General features: G+C 44.0%; 1 protein-coding gene across 5 annotated transcripts in view; it reads left to right on the top strand.

Moving 5' to 3' along the window:
* The first annotated feature begins 5,592 nt into the window (after positions 1 to 5,592).
* The window catches only part of LOC101823809 (aldehyde oxidase 3), an 89,667-nt gene continuing 74,938 nt past the window's right edge, over positions 5,593 to 20,321 (top strand). Inside the window, exons 1-7 of one of the 5 annotated variants that reach the window (XM_040753587.1) lie at positions 5,593 to 5,878; positions 7,422 to 7,479; positions 10,233 to 10,329; positions 11,350 to 11,458; positions 13,670 to 13,796; positions 17,391 to 17,452; positions 20,082 to 20,162. In XM_040753587.1, coding sequence (XP_040609521.1) covers positions 5,825 to 5,878; positions 7,422 to 7,479; positions 10,233 to 10,329; positions 11,350 to 11,458; positions 13,670 to 13,796; positions 17,391 to 17,452; positions 20,082 to 20,162 — 588 coding nt within the window. In that variant the 5' untranslated portion in view covers positions 5,593 to 5,824. The remainder of the gene's footprint in view (positions 5,879 to 7,421; positions 7,480 to 10,232; positions 10,330 to 11,349; positions 11,459 to 13,669; positions 13,797 to 17,390; positions 17,453 to 20,081; positions 20,163 to 20,321) is intronic. The other 4 variants (XM_040753586.1, XM_040753585.1, XM_040753584.1 and 1 more) reach the window with 4 other exon arrangements.

The following is a 20,321-nucleotide window of genomic DNA, read 5'->3' as shown; positions in this document are numbered from 1 at the left end:
AGTGTAGGCTCCTGAGGGAATCCTTCTTTCTCCTCACCCCACACCCTGATTCTGGCTGTGATCGTTACTCCATGTTAGAAATGGTTCTTCTGCTGAGGCTCTAACTCTGAACACAGTGCTCTGATGGTGACGAGGGGACATTCAGACAAGGTCTCCGATGCTGGCTGGCGGGAATCTGTTCTATACAGCAGAGAGACCTCACACTCATGGGGATCTTCTGCTGTTGACCACTAAGTGCTGCCTCACAAGCACATGCCACCACTTGCTCCAAGTCTTGTGTTTGATTGTGACTTGGATGTCTCAGACCCCCAGGCCTCATGTGTCCCAACCGGATCTCCCAATAGTATAACTGCCTCTGAATTGTAGCCAGAAATGGAGAGTCAGAACCGCCCAATTGGTGAACACATCTTTCAGGTATGGCAGCCTGCCAGTCCCCCTCTGAAACAGTTCTTAATGACATCACTGTTTCTTCAGCTGATGTTCCTGCAAGTCACATTCATTTGCCCCTGGCTATTGCAATAATTGCTGCTTGCTTTTCTTACATTCATTTTTGCCTTCCTTCCGAATGGTTCTCCACATTGAAGGCACAGTTCTGTAAGGACTTGTGGAGACACATCTTTATCCTGTCTGCACACGTGCAGAGGCCACACGCTTATGCTGTGCTCTTAGCTAACAACCTCCAGTGACATCCTATCCACAGGATCTTATCCTGGATCCCTAAAGAGCATATTTACACTATGTGTGTTATCCCCTGTCTATCTGCCCAACCTAGTCTCAGGGTACCCTGTTCTGTCATGAATCCCTGTATCCTGACCCTCATTTTGGAGCCCCTGCATCTTTCCACTGCCTGGAAAATGTTCCCATGTGTCTGACTGTCTGCCTCCCTTCAGTGTTTCTTGTTAGGATGCAAGACCTGTAGCAATGAGAAGGATGGATGTAGAACATCCAGAGTAAAGTGCAAGAGGTAATGGAAGGAGGAGGCAGGCAGTGAGTGAGTGCCCAGATCCCAGATACACACCATCCTGTGTCAGCATCCCTCCCTTAGCTCATACCTCAGCTTACACTCCACCATGGAGCAAAGTAGAATGTCCCTACTGACAGTGTGATGAACATGGAGAGAGACTGAGCTTGGTTCACAGGTTGGCCAGCACCGGATGTAGGTACAGACAAGATGGAAGTATGCATGACAGTCTCTCTAGCAGTTGGTGAGGGACACATCTTCCCAATGGACAGAATTTTTTAATTTTTTTAATTACAAATAATCTTATTTTACATACTACTCCCAGTTCCCTCTCACTCCCATCCTCCCACTCCCCCACCATCTCCCTATCACACTCCTCAGAGAGAGTGAGGCCTCTCATGAGGGATCATCAAAATCTCGTACAGAGTTTTAAATAGTGCACATGTTATTGCCTTCTTCTGGAAAATGCAGGTGCCCCATGGATAGAATAACCATGGGGTAACAGATGGTTTGAATGGATATTCAGAGCATACAACAATTGGATGGGGTAGTCATACAAGAGGTGTGTTAAAGGATAAAAGTGAACATGATATGTGAGGGATTTTATATCACAAGTTACTTAGTTACATTTTCATTCCATGATAAAATGCCATGACCAAGGCACATGATTATCATGGCAGAGAACAAGGGAGCAGGCATAGTCTTGGAGCAGTAGCTGAGAGCTCAGAAATTGAGACAACCATGGTACGAGGTTAACTAGGAATGCTATGGTCTTCTAAACCTCGAAGCCCAACCCCAGTGATACATCTCCTCCAACAAGGCCACACCTCCTAATCCTACCTACACAGTTCTGCCAACTGGAGAGCAAGCATTGAAACACATGAGTGTACAGGGGCCATACTCATTTGAACCACAATAGATTGCCACCCCGAAAAAAAGCTTCCATGATAAAATTTACCAGCCAAGCAACTGAACAAAATGTCATGGCCTCTCTCCTCCTCAGTTAGCCCAGTGCTGACACAGGGTGTGATAGGTTGTGACAGCCATCACATTCCAAGGACTCACATTGACTCTGAAGGTCTCATGAAACAGTGTGTCAGAAGAGTCTGCAGCCAAGTGTGAGTCTGGAGCCCACCCCATCACTCATGCTCTGTGCTACCAGACACACTCAAGTCTGACAGTGCTGCAACGGCCTAGCAGAGACATAGCTAGAGCATCAGGCAGGAAGTCCCATCTCTCAGGATGCAGATGTGTGACGTGAAAGACTCTACACAGTGTTCTGCTTCAGTGACAATAGGCTAGCAGAAAGGAGTGTTTATAGATTATGCTACTATCCATTGTATGTTTTTAATTCCATTTTATTTAAGTTAAAAACAATCTTGTTTTACATGTCAATCCCAGTTCCCTCTCCCTCCCCTCCTCCCCTGCCTCCCCAGCCACTCCTTCTCACACTCTCTTTCTGCTCCCCAGAGAGGGTGAGGCCTTCCATGGGAGATCTTCAGAGTCTGTCATATCATTTGGAGCAGTGCCTAGGCTCCCTCTATGTGTAATGGGTCCCCAAAGTCCATTCGTATACTAGGGATAAATACTACCAGAGGCCCCACACATTGCCCAGGCCTCCTAACTGACATCTGTATTCAGGGGGATCTGGATCAGTCCTATGCTGGTTTCCCAGCCATCAGTCTGGGGTCCATGAGCTTCCCCTTGTTTAGGTAAGCTGTTTCTGTGGGTTTCACCAGCCTGATCTTGATCTCTTTCCTCATCACTCCTACCTCTCTGCAACTGGACTCCAGGAGTTCAGCTCAGTGTTTAGCTGTGGGTCCATTGTATGTTTTAAATTTCCCCCAAATAAGAAGGTAAAAAAAAAAAGAAAGTCTGATAGAAATCAAGGGACACAAAAAGAAATAGAAATAGTTGCTTAATGTACAGCATGTGGATCACCTTGTGTTAATAAAAGAAATGCCAACTGACTGTGAGCTGCCCTCAGTGGAAGGGACAGTGTGTGAAACAGTATAGGGGAGATGAGAAGGTCCCACTTTGTTATATGTGACATATATGGGACACATCACTTAGGAAGGAGTTGCCTCCAGCCATAGACTTACTTCCAAGCCAGGAATTCCAGTTCTGAGAATCGGCCCCACAGGAATTCTAGCCTGATGATACCTTCTTCCCCAAGCAGTCCCCTTCCCACTACCACACAGCTTATTCTAGTGCCCCCAGCAAACCCCTTCCTTAAAACATTTCTCCTGTGGGTCTTTCCCTGGCTCCATGACCTCATACTCCCACACACCTCCACATGTATGGAAATCAAATGCAATGGACGCTGAGAGAGAATTCCTGTTACACTAACGAGGGGCGGGCTCAACCAATGTATGCATGAAATGCCATAGGGAAACCACTTCGTCTGTATCCTAATTTTAAAATAAAAATTAACAAGAATAAAACCAGAAAAAAAGCAACAACAACAAAAAAGGCAAAAATCGTTGCTCAAATAAAAGGAAGGATGGCCAGATGTTGTGGCGCAAGCCTTTGATCCCAAAACTCAGGAGGCAGGCAGGTCTTTGTGACATGCGGGCCAGTCTGCTCTACAAATCAAGTTCCAGGACAGCCAGGGCTGTTACACAGAGAAACCCTGAAACCTTGTCTTAAAAAAATAAAAAGGAGAGAAAGGAGGAAGGCAAGTAAGGCTGCCTCTAAATATGCAAAGATAAAGCTAAATTTCCACTGCAGCATATTTTTAATATCTGGTGTGTGTGTTTATGTGCCTGTGTGTGCCTGTGTGTGTCTGTGTGTCTCTGTGTGTATCTGTTTGCATCTGTGTGTGTATCTGTGTGTCTGTATGTGTGTATCTGTGTGTGTGTCTGTGTGTGTACCTGTGTGTGTCTGTGTGTGTGTCTGTGTGTGTCTGTGTGTGTCTGTGTGTGTGTCTATGTGTGTGTCTGTGTCTGTGTCTGTGTCTGTGTCTGTGTGTATATCTGTGTGTGTGTATCTGTGTGTATATCTGTATCTGTGTCTGTGTCTGTGTCTATGTCTGTGTGTGTGTTGTATGTGTGTCTGTGTGTATGTGTCTGTGTGTGTCTGTGTGTGTGTCTGTGTGTGTGTCTGTGTGTGTCTCTGTGTCTGTGTGTCTGTGTGTGTGTCTCTGTGTCTGTGTGTCTGTGTCTATGTCTGTGTGTGTTGTATGTGTGCCTGTGTGTGAGTCTGTGTGTGAGTCTGTGTCTGTGTGTGTCTGTGTGTCTGTGTCTGTGTGTGTGTCTGTGTGTATGTGTCTGTGTGTGTCTGTGTGTGTGTCTGTGTGTGTGTCTGTGTGTGTCTCTGTGTCTGTGTGTCTGTGTGTGTGTCTGTGGGTATGTTGTGTGTGTGTGTCTGTGTGTGTGTCTGTGTCTGTGTGTGTCTGTGTGTATATCTGTGTGTGTCTGTGTGTATATCTGTATCTGTGTCTGTGTCTATGTCTGTGTGTATGTTGTATGTGTGTCTTTGTGTGAGTCTGTGTGTGTGTGTGTGTCTGTGTGTCTGTGTCTGTGTGTCTGTGTCTGTGTGTGTGTCTGTGTGTCTGTGTCTATATATCTGTGTGTGTCTGTGTGTTTGTGTCTGTGTGTCTGTGTGTCCGTGACTGTGTAGGTCATGTGTGTGTGTGTCTGTGTGTCTGTCTATTGTATGTGTGTGTGTCTGTGTCTGTGTGTGTATCTGTGTGTGTATGCGTATGTGTGTCTGTGTGTGTGTCTGTGTGACTATGTGTGTGTGTCTGGTGTGTGTCTGTGTGTCTATGTGTCTGTGTGTCTATGTGTATATGTGTGTGTCTGTGTGTCCCTCTGTGTGTGTCTCTGTGCGTCTCTGTGTGTGTCTGTGTGTCTGTGTGTCTATGTGTCTGTGTCTGTGTCTGTGTGTCTGTGTGTGTTGGTGCCCAAAGAAACCAGAGGTGTCAGATACCTCTGGAGCTGGAGTTACAGGCAGTTGTGTGCTGCCCATCACAGCAAAAAAGTTCTCTGAACTGCTGAGCCCTCCTCAGCCCTGTGTCTTATTCATAACTAGAAATCTTAACAGTTCACGATGTAAATCCACAGGTGACCAAGGAGCGTGCTTGGCAATGACGTTTACTGGGGCCTCAACCTGGCTGGCAGCTGCTGTTTTTAGCACTGTCCAGGCATTGGCTCTTTGATGCCGACAACAGTCCTGATAAAGATACTATTGTTTTGCCCGACTCACAGGTAAAACCACTGAGGCAGAGGAGAGCCATGGGAGGAGTAAAGTAACTTTTGAAGCCATGTAAACAGTTCAATTTCACCTTTTAGAAATTAACAAAATTGTTGTTAAAAAAGTAACAAAAAGAATGCAGTGTAGACATATGTACTCATAAGTTCTTTCTAAAACTTTGAAAGACCACAAGAATGTCGTTTTAAATGTTGGCACAGAGAAATTTTACTTTTTTGCTTTTCACACTTGAGTCATTTCTTAAAACATTCTTTTTATAGATTAAAGGCAAAATTAACAAACACACTTCGGGCCAAGTCACTGATCTGAGAGCAGTGTGTTGGCATCATTTCCACTTCGCCAACTCCAGCCAATTCTTTTGGAAAAGGCTCTCCCACGGCTTGCGCCTGAGGCAGATGTGTGTACTGAGCATGCGCTAGGACAAGAAGGTCCTTCCAGGTTGGTGAAGGAAAGAGGAAAGTGGAAGACCCAGAGGAGAGGAGTGGAGAAGGTGGGGAGCTTTGATGCGGCAGGGCTGGGTGGGAGGAGCCTGCAGACAAAGCCCACATCCTGTTGGGCTCCTCATCCTCCTCAGAGCTCTGCAATTCTTCTGAAAGTCTGTCTCGGGGACAGGAGCTTTAGACACAAAACACTGGCGACGGCCATCAAGTTATGTCTCATTCAAAGGACTCAGATGAACTTGTTTTCTTTGTGAATGGAAAAAAAGTAAGTGTTCTCCACTGTAATTAATGAATGTACATAAGAAACGCTGGTAGAAACAATCTGGTACCAGCTTTGCCGAAGTGAAGATACCGGGCAGAGGGTGTGGGGTGCGGGGACGCTAGATCTAGCAATCCTAGCAATCTGCCATGCCTCTTGGGGGAGAAAGAAGGGAAGAAGAGAGAGAGAACCCACAGCGTGCATGGAGAGTGTTGGGGCTAGTATAGGGGAAGTGTGCAGCTAAGTGTCTCGTGATCAATCCTCACCACGTTTGAATGTACCTAAGCATCAGGCACTGGCTTCCCTGCAACAGGAGCCTCTCTCTCTCTTTCTTCCTCATACCTCCTTTTCCAGCTCCAACTCAAACATCTATGTCCCCCCAAAAAAATACTTTCACACGTTTGCACACACACATCCAGAATCCAAGATCTTCAGGTCACTCGCAAATAATTATAAAGCCTTTGGTCAATACGAATGGAAGAGAAGCTATACTGGAAAGCCAGACATGAACTGTTAGTGTAAATGTTAAACTCTGCTCCTTTAAGATTGGATTCATGCCTGTACTCCCAGAATAGGAGGAGGTCTGAGGCCAACTTGGTCTGCAAAGTGAGTTTGGGACACGAAGGTCTATGTAATGAGAGTATCTCAAAAATAAGTAAATAAATAAACAAATGTGTGAGCAAATAAGCAAATTAGGAGTCATAAGCCACTCAGGATAACAAGCTGAAGTGTCTTCTTATCCCTCTATCTTGAGCTCTTGACACCTACACAAATGACTGCAATAAATGACATAAATGACATAAATGACTGCAATATGCCCTTTGCATATATGCTCATGTCCTTGACAATTGCAAGGAACAAGGAACGTGAAACCAACACCCTGTTCTCAGCAGTATCGGCATAAGAAAAGGGCAGGAAAGTTTAAACCAAGATTAGAGTGTTGTGTGCCGCCTGCTGTGCTGTGTGCCCTTGTGAAGTTTCAGGGCGATTGTGCAATAGAGACCTTGGCTCTCATCTCTGTGCTCCTTTCCTGGGCTCTGTAACCTTCCCCTGGGGAGTTGGCCATTCTTCTAGAACACCAGTGCTAAAGGGAGGGGCTGGGGTTTATTTGAATGTTTTCCTGCAGCTGCCAAAGGAATGTTGCTTTATACTGCTGCCAAACTCTTACTTAACTCTTCAAAGTTGGATGGGGAACACAGACCAGAAACCATGCTTAGTATATGGTGATAAGAATTAAAACTTTCAGTTTAATTCTTTGTCTTTTATAATACTGTAGGAATGCAAGAGTTTGTAAAATACTTGGCTCTTCAATTTTGTATGCCTTTTCATTATTTTCTTGACCCCATATTTTGTTTGAATTTAAAGACTCGTTGCTTATCCTCTGAGTATGGCCACGTATCATACAGCGTTATATGGTTTCATAATTGCAAAGAGTGAGGTTTAATCAAGTCAGGCAAGTAAGACCTACAAATATGTTCTCAGTCATTCTTACTATTTAGAGGTCAAAATGGAAACTGCCTCAACTTACACAATTGTTTCCTGTGTACAGGTCATTGAGAGGAATGCTGACCCTGAAGTTAATTTATTGTTCTACCTGAGAAAAGTCAGTATCCTTTTGCTAGTTCATGAAAACAAAACAAAGTTTCCACCTCTGGGAGCTGCGGTTTCTTTAGAGCTATTTTCCCACATCCCTTGAGAAGGTTTTGCTTGTGTGCAGGAATGCAGTGAACTGCTTGCCTTGTAAATGGGACTGTGTGTGACAAGGGTTCCAAATTTATGCAAGTTTGAGGATCGCCTGGGAATAGTGGTTAAAATGTGAGGTTCAGAAGCAGAAGAGAGAGCTCGGTGGAGAAAGTGCCTGACATGTAAGTGTGGGGGCCAGAGATTGGACCCCCAGAAATCACACAAAGCCTGGCAAGGTAATGTCTATTATTATTAAAGAAAAAATGAAAAAAAATCTATGAAATGACTTGCTTAGACTAGGGATATAGCTCAATTGAGCTCAATCGGTACAGTACATACTTACCATGCACAAAGCCTTGTGTTCAGTCCACAGCACCACAATTAACCAGAAATGGCAGTACCTGCCAATAACCCCTGCACTCAGGAGGTAGAGTTAGGAGGATCAGGAGTTCAGTGTTACCTGAGACTCTTTCTAAAAACAAATGCATTAAAAGGGAAGAGGCCACACTTCCCCAGGAGGAAGTAGTCTTCAGAGGGTTCAGGAAAACTTTCTCCCTCCGCCTACCTGACCTCCATCTGCTTCTAGTTCTCCTTCCACTAGGTATTTTAAATATTAAAGAAGGGCAATAAGGTGAGGAATTGGGACACTTCCCATTCCTGAAGAATTGCTGTGTTAGCCGGGCTGTAGTAACTGAGTCCCACACTGATCACAAGAAAGGGATTCTTCCGGGATGACCTTGAAGCATGCTCATTTCTTTTGTTGTCACTATGATTGGCATTATGTTCATTATATGTAATAATAGGCATACTATGATATTTTCATACGTATATACATATACTGTATTTTGAGTCACCCCATTACACTCTCTTGTGCCCCTCATACTCTTGATGACCTCCTTCCTCTCGCCAACTTGCCCTTCTTCTACTTTTGTGTATATATTTTCTTTTTATGAAGCAGCAAGCTTCACTAGGGCTGCTTACAGGACCATGGTTGCAGGTTATAGATCTGCCAGAGGATGGAAACCCTACCAGTGACTTTGCCCCAAGGAAAACATCTCTACCTCTCTTTTCAGCCATTAGCTATCAATAAATCCTCAGAGGTGTGATGCTGCATGACACATCCCACCCCAATTATAGAGTGTTGATGCTACCATTCTGGTGCAGGTCTTGGCAGATTATCACAGCTGCTCTGAATTCAAGAGTTCAATGACCATATCATGCCCAGAAGACAGCCTCTTCTGTGATGTCCCTAAGTCTTGGAGAGGGTAATATAGATGTCTAACTCACGACTGAGCACTCAACAGTCACTTATTTTTATTACTTTGACTAATTATGGAAAAAAGAACCGTTTTGGACTAAACCAGGCAGCAGCACTAATTTATGGACATGAGCAAAATTATTTAGAAAGCATTTAACAAGTGTATCATTGAGCAAAACAACAGTAACTTCCCTACTGCAGTCTATGACCTCCCCAGTCACAAGCTTTTGACAGTGGGCCCCAAATCCAAGCAAAAAGTAGTTGGTTACCCTTACAGCAGACTTGCACTATTGTACTAGTGGATACATCTTCCCTGATCAGTCAGCAGTGTTGTACAAATAGCTCACAGATGAATAAAATATTGATGATAATTCTCCACAAGAAGCCTGCATAGCAACTTCAAGGACTATGAAAAACTTGCTGATTATAATTAGCTACCCAACACTGTGACTACAAGGAGTTACAATTCCCCACCCTCCCCACTGTCAACTCAAGAATGAACTGAAGACTTAAAGAATACTGTGTCAGTAACTCTCAATTTCTCTGCCCTCTCTTTAGGCCAAGCACACCCACCTTTACTGTGTTTTTGGCCTTTGTTGCTTCTTTCCCACCTTTCTGCTTCCTTGATCAATAGACGTTGTGTTGTGGAGTCTGCAGTTACACTGGAAATGCTCCATCCTCAGTGGTTGGGATGCTGTTTAGTTGCCTTCTGCTCCTGACTTTATGTGAGTAAAGGGACAGCACTGATGTGAAACCAAGGTTGGAGTGTTTCTCACAGGAATGACCAGGTCTTCAAGGTGCTGGGGGAGAGCGGGGTTCCCCTTGCTGTACCGGATGTCCCTAGGTCAGAGTACTCCCCCTACAGTGACTGCTGCCTATGAGATGCCATGTTCTGACTGATTTACACTGGGCATCAATCATTTTTCAGGCAAGTGAGGAACTTCACTGTGAGAGTAAGTGCTCCCTGTCACCTGACAGAACCTAGAACCACCTGTGAGGTAGTCTCTGGGCATGCCTGTGGAAGGTTATCTTATATGAATCAATGTGGGAAGACATCTTAATTGTTGGGGGGACCATTCTCTGTCAAGGGGGATCCTGGACTGCATAAAATGGAGGAAGCAAACTGGGCAGTGACCTGCCTGCATTTGGGCTCTGCTTCTTGACTGTGGAAGCAATGTCAGTGTCTTCTTCAAGCTTCCGGTGCCCTGGCTTCCCCACCTTGGTAGACTGAACCTTGAATTGTGAGTCAGAGCAAACTAATTTTACCCTTAAGTTGCTTTTATCAAGTATTTTATCATCACAACAAGAAGAGAAAGGATGTATAACAGTCCTGATGTCGTTCTTGCCAACTGTGAAAATTTATATGAGAAGAACTGAAAGTTCAAGTTCCTCTTTCTTCCTTAACCCTAACCCTTCCAGTCCAACTCACAGGAGCAAAGTATGGCTGTGGAGGAGGTGGCTGTGGTGCCTGTACAGTGATGATCTCAAGATATGACCCCATCTCCAAAAAGATCAGGTACCTTCCTTCTACAGCCAGGACTGTGACCACCCCATCCTGACAACCCATAGTACTTTCTCATGGCACACTGGACTGCACTTCACTCCAGAAAGATATCTGAGACAGCCTCAGTTTTATGAGCTGGAACTAAAATAAACAAGCTAAGTCGGACGTTGGTGGCGCACACCTTTAATCCCAGCACTCGGGAGGCAGAGGCAGGTGGATCTCTGTAAGTTCGAGGCCAGCGTGGTCTACAGAGCAGCCTCCAAAACAATATAGAGAAACCCTGTCTCAAAAAATAAAATAAAATAAAATAAAATAAACAAGCTATAATTTACTATTTGGAGAATGTGGCACAGAGCTGTGCTGAGTCCTAGCAATGCTGGCATTGCATTTTACAAATGGTGAAAACGGGGTTCTGAGGGAATTTGTAGTCTCACCATGGTCACAGAACTAGTGAGTATTAGCTCATGAACCCCAAATTCACTGGCTGTACAAATGGACTCCAAGATCCTTTGTATAAGTGCCACCTCAGGAGAGCTGGGAAAGCCTGCCTCCTCCTTCCTATGAAGTTCCTCTTTCCCTAAGCACAGGACACCAGGCAAAGTGACTTGTATTCATGGGACATAGACTCTGGTAGAACTAATACACCTTACAGCTTTTCCCCAACACATTCAGGCTTTCTCTAAATCCACACACAAGCGATATCACTCAGAAGAGAAACAACTCCTTATTTGACTACCTTTTACAGCTGACAGGATGAAATGGGCATATCAACCAAGACCACTTCAATTCCTGTTTTTAACAAGATAATTTGGGGAGATAATGACTTTCTTAATTATAAATTATAACACTTATTTTTAGGCAGACATAGTTAAATTCAAAATCATTTATTTAATGATATTTACTTTGTAATGAATTATGATCATGTCAAAATAATTATAATCCTGTAAATGCGGGTTTTTTGTTTTGTTTTGTTTTCCAATACTACTGTTGTTTCTATGAATCCTTTTTTACTTCACTGCATAAACTTGGAAGTCATTTCTCTGTCGCTGCCTGCCTGGTCCCCATCTGCTCTCTCCATGGGGCTGCTGTCACTACTGTTGAAGGCATAGGAAGCACCAAAACCAGGATTCACCCTGTCCAGGTAAGACCATGTTTTAACATTTAACAAGCTGTCCTAGATATCTTTAACCTTCAACCTGACACAAACTAGAGTCATCTGGGAAGAAAACCTCAAGTGAGGAACTATCTAGATCAGGTTAGTCTGTGAGTCTGTCTGAAGGGGTTGTCTTGATTGTTAATTAATGCAGGAGGGTCTAGCCCACAGGGCAGCGTCATTCCCTAAGCAGATGGCTCTGTGTAAGAGAGCTAGCTAAGCATGACCCTGCCTGACAGCCAGCAAGCAGGGTCCTCCACAGTTCTTACCTCAGGTCTTTGGTTTTGAACTGAGTTCCCTGGTCAGAGGTAATGCTGTGTGGACTGGCAAGCAGGACTGCCCTCGAGTTCTTGCCTTGATTTCCTCACTGGTAGACTGGGACCTGGCATTGTAATCTAAATAAACCTTCTGTCCCCCAAAGCTCCTTTGGGTCTATACTTGTCATAGCAGGGAAATGAAGCTGGAATACAGGTTTGGGCAGCTTCTTTAGGCGTCCAGACCGCGGCTTATGGTTTTAGAGGATGAAGCTGACAAGTAAAGGCTCTGTTCCCTTCAAGGAAGATACACCAGTTTTTCCTGAATCTCCTTTTTCCTTCCGAGGCTTTCTTTGTTGCCACTTGAAGTTTATTTTGTTTCCATAAAAGTGTGGAGGGGAGTCTGAAGAAAGTGGCTGTAGACTGAATAGCTTCTCTTGTCTCATAACCTCAGGGACCCCACCATTGGGATATTTGCTTTTACCACAAAGACTACAAGGAAGGACTCACAGGGATCTTGGTTTAGACAAAAACATGAGAAAAAATGGGATATATACTCTTTTTGGTTGTATGAATCACCATGATGCTAATTCTAGCCAGAAAAGCTAATTTTCTGGCCAACAGATTTCCATTTAGTCCTTGTGCTGGTTGTGTCTGATAAGTTGCCCCAAAATAAGTTATAAACTTTTCCAAATGAAGAATGTTTGCCTTAACCTAAAAAAATACCTTTCCGTGTAACTAAAAAATTATATCCCATAAATACTATCAAAGCTACTGGAAAGATGGTTCAGCCAATAAAGTGCCTGCCCCTGAACATGAGGACCTGTGTTCTAGCCCCAGCACTCATGTAAAAAACTGGGTAAAATGGTCATTCCTCTAATCCCAGCACTAGGGAGGCAGAGTCAGGAAGAACCCCAGGCATCTGGTCAAATCTTCTCATTGAATTCATGAGGTCTGGGTTCAGTGAGAAACCCTAACCCAGACAATAAAGTGGTAGACAATTAAGGATGGCACATGACATTAATCTCTGTCCTTCACATGCACATGCATCTGTGTACACACACACACACACACACACACACACACACACACACGAGTTTGTTGCTTTTCCAAGAGACGATTGACAGACTACCAAATCAGAGACCTGCTTGTCCTCTTGCCTCTAAGAAACTCCTCCCATCAGAGGCACAGCTGCGTGGATCAGTGTCATAGCCAAGTTTTTACAGAATCTTTCAGTTCATGTACTAAATATTTCTTAGTAAAAATGTAGTAACAAAACTTCAGGTAATCGCCAAAGTTAAACCAAAAGGGAAGAGATAGAATTCCCTTCATAGAAATAGTCCTTGACAATAAATCCTCAGTTTAAATTATTTTGTGTGGATGAGGATGGAAGGTCACCCGTGTGGCAGCAGAATGGGGAAGTGATAAAACAAAAGTGGTCTTGGTGGCTTTACACTGTGCCCTTGACGGAAGGCACTAGGGTGACACTGAGAACTCCCTCTCCCAGCCACTTCAGTGGAATGCTCCCCGCAAAGCTTTCTCCTCGTACTGTAAATATGAACAATTGCAGCATTAGTGGTTACTATTGTTATTCCTGAGATTCGCAAGAGAAAAACTAGTCCCACAATTTTGAGCCAAATTTGAAGCAAACTTTAATTAAACACTACCAGGATGGCCTCTGGCCAGGTCCATCCATGATACCTAGTGAATGGTGTTGAGACAGGCAATACAGGGCTTTTTAAGGGCAAAACCATAAGGACACTGTATTTTCCAGGTGGCTTTGTTACTTTCCAAAAACTACAACTCCCAGCATTCTTTGAAGATAACTGGTCCTTGGGCAAGTCACTATATGACATGGCCTAGACCTGCCTGTAGTTGCACCAAGACATTTCATTTCTGAGGACTGAAATTCTCAGCCTGGAATACTCCTGCTCTTCATTCTTAGGAAAGGATTGCCAAAGGCCATGGTACTCAGTGTGGGTTCTGCACTCCAGGCATGGTGATGAGCATCTATGCTCTCCTCAGAAACCATCCAGAACCCTCCTTGCAACAGTTAACAGAAACCTTTGGTGGTAAGTCTCAACCTCTTTGTTCCCTCAGAAAATTTTATTCTTCTCAAATCTTATATGTGCATATCATTCTGTCAAGACATTTTTTTAATTTCTGTGTTTTTGCAAATCTGATGAACGTTGCCTTCTGTCTTTATGCAAGTCATGGGCTAAACTACTGAATAAAATAAGCCAAGCAGAGCTATTTGAAATAATTAACCAACGTCATTAACACTGAACTGTTGTTTCATTGTCTCTCGTGCATTTACATTTTCAGTCCTTGCTACAGAGGAGCCCAAAGTTGTCAAGTGCCCTCTGAAATCTCCATGCTTTGTGTCCATGGAATTAAACAGATCTACCCCAGAATTCTTATCCCAAAAGAGAAGGCTGGCTTTCTTAAGTCACTAGTCTTCTCTTGGAGACCACTGTTCTTAGGCTCTGTCACAAATAACCCCTGTCAGAATAGATCCAGAGAACTGACAAAGAATAGAGTCAACCTCCCCAATTCCCATCTTAAAAAAATGAAAAAAAAATATCCAAGGGTTGCCTTTCTCTGATGTTCTAGAACCACATGGGTTTATTATTATATCTCACAAAGATTGTGGCTCATAGTTTCACAGGCCCATCTTGTCATGAGACAAAATTTACTTGATCCAGCTGACATCCTGAACAAATTAAAAGGGGCCATGAGTTCTCTTAAATTTCCATGTATCTTAGACTTCAAGGCTTTTTGAACAAGGCTCAGATGATGCTTAGTTACAGGTATCCTGTTGCGAGAAATACATGAGCGATTATACGAATGAAGCCTGCTCTCTGATGTGTCTTAATATTACTCTGCCTTCACTGAGCAATGTGATCATTCTCTTTTGATGTGTTGTTGATGATGATAGCATTTTCTCCAAACCTACCTCAGTCTTGAGTGCGGTCAACCTGACACTACTCTGTGCCACACTCTTCCCTTCATTTTCTGTCTTGCCACATGGCTTTCAGCATTTCTTCCCTCCTTTCTGGGTTCACTGCTCAGAAAGCAGTGTGACCACAGCCCTCCTCCCTCACTTCCTGTCACATCCAGTGACATCCTCTCAATCCCACAGCTGAGGGCTTCCCCTGCTTCTGTGCTAGGCCTCCATCTGTGGCTCTGTCACTGTGCTGTACCTTTTGAAATTGCTTCTTCACAACGACTGTCCTGAAATCAAGCATTCTTCACCTTCAAAGACCCTGTCCCCAATACCTGCCATTGTCACATCATCACAGCCTGTGTGGTGAGCTTTACAGCCTTGCCTGACACCGCTTTCTCTGACTTTTATGACCCTCAAGAAGCCTTTACCCCAACCCCATTTTTAGCAGAGTTGAGACCTTCCAAGTTTGGATCACTAAAGAATGCTTTCTCAGCAGTGGCTTTCTCTGTTATAGCTTCTCCAAGAAATGTTTTGTCTATACCTTGCATTGGGCCAGGTGACCTGTGTTGTCCATCCCCTCAAGCAGCCAGATGCTGGCTCAATTGGTAGGAAGGTATTCGCAGTGTGGTAGTTTGGAAGAAAATAGACCCCAAGGGGAGTGGCACTATTAGGAGGTGTTACCTTGTTGGAGGAAGTGCATCACTGTGGGGTGAGCTTTGAGGTCTCTTTTCTCAAGCTTCACTCAGTGTGACATTCAGTCGACTTCCTGCTGCCTTCCAGTCAAGATGTAGCCAACACCAAAACTGCCTGCCTGCCTCCATGCTCCCCTTCATGGTCATCATGGACTGAACTTCTGGAATTGTTAGCGAGCCACCCTCAACTAAATGTTTTCTTTGTAAGAGTTTCCATGGTCAAATTGTTGCTTCACAGCAATAGAAACCCTAGCTAACACAGTCAAGGCTGCAGGGGCTGTTGAAAAAAATGTTCACATAGAGCCTTGAGTCAAAGAGTAAGCTAAGTTCATCAAGAAAGGACTTTTGACATCTCACTGAAAACTCAGGGACTACAGGCAGCCTTAAAAGTCATCAGTAGCTAAACATCAGAGAATCACGTCAAAATAGCAAGTTAGGGAAGGGAACAGTAATCAGGACAATGGCCTTCAGGAAGCAGAGTGGCCTGTGATGTGCTGCAGAGCCACAGCCTGCGTCTCCCATTAAGCTGTCACCCTAATGGTCTCAATACCCTTTATTTGAAGTTCTTGGATTTCCACTCAAATGTGCACGTGATGATCCTAGGTCCCAGCACCTTTGTTAGTTTTTATTTTGTAACATTGCCACATGTTTTACTGAGTCTCATCCCTTCAGGTTTTAGAGGTTCTTGCTAGACCCCCAAAGTCTCAATGCACCAAACCTAGAAGTCCTCCTCTGTAGCCCTTCAGTCTGTGTTCTCACATCTGCAGTCTGTCAGAAGAGCTAACTTCTTGAGTACTTTCTGCACTCCATTCACTTTTCCATGATAAGTACCTCATATCAATCATACAAAAAAGGAACTTGAGATACAAAATGGGGAAGTTACTGCCCAAGATCTTAAACCTAGTGAGGGGAGGGGTCTGTTTTTGAACCTGGGTAATCTATGTAGACTCCATGCCTTTGTCACTTCATCTGAATTTGTTTACAGGACTGTTTTTTTATTATTATTTTCTCTATAAAATTGCAAAGACTTTACTTACTTTGTACATCTGAGTAAAATTTATGTATGTTTTGAGTCATCTGTCTTTCTAGTTTAGTCCCTTGTGGCAGGCAATGTGCCTGTGGACCCTAACCTTGGGCACAAGGGCTTCAGATGCAGAGGGTTCTATTGAAAGAGTCTGTGAAAATTCTGTGTAAAATACAGAACAGAACAGAAATGCCATCATAGTCCCTGAGTCTACGATCTCATCTGATAACAGTGAGCGCTGAGAGATTCGAGAATGTGAGATGATCCCTCTGTGTCGGGGTCAGTCCCTCTGATAGTATGAGATTGCCAACACCACCTACTGGCCCCCAGGAACTTGCAAAGATCTGTGATTTCACCCTGCTCACCAACCAATAAGTTACCCTGCCACTGTTGTTGGACACTGGTGGAGACGTGAGATTCACAGCTAGGTCAAGGCCTCAACAGAACAAGCATGGCTGGAGTAGCTGCACCCACAGCAGCTCCTGGGTCCCAGATCTCACAGGCAATTTGAAGAGAGCCAGTAACCCCTAAATGGTGATAGGTTATGTTACAAGGAAGAACCCTGGACTTAGGGAACTCAAGTATTATCTAATTGGTGCTAAGTCCCCTGGAAGGTAACATATCTGTTTTATACTAAAAGTTCTCATTTCTGCAATGAGACCCTGTGTTTCCTTTCTCTATACAACTATCCTGGAAAATAGTCTGGATCCAACAGTGAACATTCACAAATTATGGAAATCTCTGGCATGTGAGGTGTATCCTTTGTAGTGGTATTTTCTGATTTTGTTCAAGTTTCTCTTCTGTTCCTCTCTTAAGAGGGTACCCCAGAAATAGGTCCTGAGTAACTCCTGATAATATGTGTGACATCTAGAAAGACCAGGCCTTTTCAATGATGGGCAAGGGAAGTATTATGAGTGAAGAGAGAGACTCCGTATGAATGAGAGAGATACAGCAAGCCCAGGGAAATGACCTTGGAGTTGAAACTGTGTATTTCATTCACCAGGTAATTTATGCCGCTGCACTGGATACAGACCCATTGTGGAGAGTGTGAAAAGTTTCATCCCTGTGAGTGAAATGACTGATGGCTGGGGAGCCTCCATCATGCCCACCCCCATGCTGGCTCCTTCCTAACCACCCCAACACACATGCCAGATGGGTTTCAAGGAAAGTACAATACTGTGTTCTAAAGAAAAATTATTTTCTGCTTTCGCCCATCTCAGTTAGCACAACTGGGTATTTTTTTTTCAGAAATGCAGGCAGGTAGAGCCATAATAGCTCTTTTTTTGAAGGTGAAGTTTGGAAATTGTATATTCTTAGTGAAAATGGATTGGGCCGTTTGAACATCTTGCTTCATGATAAAGGAAAACTGATAAAAGTCTGTTTCTAGACTGTCGCTTCCACAGCACTTTCGGTTGAGACATCGCCCGAGTGAGACATTTCCATCAACTGAATGCCCCTCTTTCCTCTGGTTGTGATCCAATGGGATTAGTACTGATGGAGATGAGGAAGAGGGAGAAGCCTTCTCCATCACTCACTCGAGATGGAATCAATTGAGAGTGGGGTCTGAACACCCACAAAGCATCAGTCTGGGACTCTCTCTGCCCTCAGCATCAGCGACTCCTCTGAAGGAGACACCAGATGCTTCCCCACAACCCATGGAACAATCCTGATGTCAGTCCTGCAGGGCTTCCCACACCAAGCCGTCTTCCAACCCTCTAGACATTTGCAGGGTGCTCTGTGGTTTAATGTAGTTAGTTCTGACACTAACTACTCAGAGTTAGTGTCACAATCTATAATGTAAAGGCTCCCAAGATTGATTTCATCTTACCAAATGCCATTCTGGGCCATTGGTATTTCTGATCCACTAGCTAAAACTCAGGAGATCCGAGGCCCTCACCACCTCAGCTTCAATAATTTTTCAGGATAGTCAACACAACTCAGGAAACACTACTTGCTCTGTTGTGAAGGGAACAGGTGAATAGCTAGGGAAACCAGTGCAGCAGGAAACATCCAGAAAGGGGCTCCAGTCAGTGACCCAGAGGACTATCATGCACCTAGCAAGGGGTACTTCACCATCCTAAGGGCTCATAAATTTTCTGGTTCAAGTGGCATTTTGTGTGTTATAAAATTTACACAGCGTGTGAGTACATGTGTGGAGGCCAGAGAACAATTTGTTAATGTGGTCCTCTCTTTTTCCGTGAATTGAACTCAGAAAGCACTTTACCCACTGAGACGTCTCACAGCCACCAGAAGTTCTTAGAACTGTGTGGTTGCACACATTTGCAATTCCAGCATTCAAGAGATGGGCTAAGGCAGGCCGGGCGGTGGTGGCGCACGCCTTTAATCCCAGCACTCGGGAGGCAGAGGCAGGCGGATCTCTGTGAGTTCGAGGCTAAGCTGGACCGACAGCCTTGAAAAAAATACAGAGAAACCCTGTCTCCTAAAAACCAAAAAAAAAAAAAAAAGAGAGAGAGAGCGAGAGATGGGCTAAGGCAGAATAACCGCAAATTCAAGATGGGTCTGAGCTATAAAGTGGGTTCAGGGATGGTATAAGTTGCACAGTAAGACCTTGTCTCATCTCAAAAATCAATAACAAGTTTTTACAGCACTAAATCTTTAGCCCCTAACCCTCAAGCTAGTCCACCCACTGAGCTAGGTTGGTGGGCTCCAAGTTTAAGCACATTGACCACAGGGCTTTTCTGCCAATGGGCCCATTCTAAGGCTTCAGGAGTGGTCGCATGTTCAGCAAAAGGAAGGAGTTTTCAGTGGAACCCATCCCTGCATCTTGATGACAACCCAGAGAACATTATCCTGGTTTCAGAAACCCCGGGTCCTCCAGGTCTCTCACTACTCCCTTGGACAACCTGCCTCCCACCCTTCTGTCTGTAGAGGTTCATTGAAAACTAAAGACTCAATGCATAAGAATCAGTGAACACAAGCCTAGACTAGGATAGACAACCAGGAAATTGTAGTTACTATTAATAATTAGAATATAACGTTATGTTGAATGAGTTTAGACTAACTTCATATCAGCATGCATAGCCTCAAATTCTGATTTAATAATTCTCTAGTTATATAATTTAATAAGTTATATAACTTTTCTAAGCATTTGTTTTCTTGTCCATGAAGTGGAATCATAATTAAACCATAGCATGTCCACAAAACATAAAACATCATGCTGAGCACAGACTGTTTCCTCAACGAAACTAGACCACAGTTTACATAGTTTAACTCTTGTACTGTGTGTTAGTCCATCTTATGCCACGGTAACAGATTACCACACTCTAGATCAGTTCTAGTGAACAGAGATCTATTGGTCACAGTTCTGGAGGTTAGTGCATCCAAGACCAGGGTGTTCCACCTAGCAAGGACTCTCTTGCAGTGCTATAAATTGGCAGAAGGCACTGCAATAGCAGAAGAGATTTGTGAGTAAAAGAAAGGCAAAAGGGGTCCTAGCTTGTTCTTTAAATAGGAATCTTCTTTGGTTGCACAGGCATTAGTCTGCTCTTGGGTGGAAACTCTTTCTAACACAATCACAATGGCTATTAAGCTTCAGTATGAGTCTGGAGGGACACATATTGAAAACAAATGGTACCATCATCAAAACCATCCCTAGATTCTTACATCATAACCTCCTCTGGATTCTTACAACTCGATGATTCTCTGACTTAACAATCAATGTTGTCTTCTATAGAGTTCATCTTGCTTCCAGATGAATGGCAATGGGAAATGTTGCTTGGATGAAGAAAAGAATGAGCCAGAGAAGAAAACCAGTGTGAGTTTCCCTTTTCTCCCCTCACTTTCCTCCATCTTCTTGCATTTGCCCTCAGCGCATCCCATCCACATGAGTCACATGGGGCTTTTGTGCTGGGAAAGAGCAGAGGCTCCAAAGACAAGTGTCTTTCCTCTGGTCTTTCCACCCCTCTCTTTCCCT

This window comes from Mesocricetus auratus, unplaced genomic scaffold (assembly GCF_017639785.1).
Source record: "Mesocricetus auratus isolate SY011 unplaced genomic scaffold, BCM_Maur_2.0 Super-Scaffold_100010, whole genome shotgun sequence".
Lineage (NCBI taxonomy): Eukaryota > Metazoa > Chordata > Mammalia > Rodentia > Cricetidae > Mesocricetus > Mesocricetus auratus.
The sequence above is the reverse complement of the archived record's forward strand: the minus strand, read 5'-3'. Positions and strand labels throughout refer to the sequence as shown.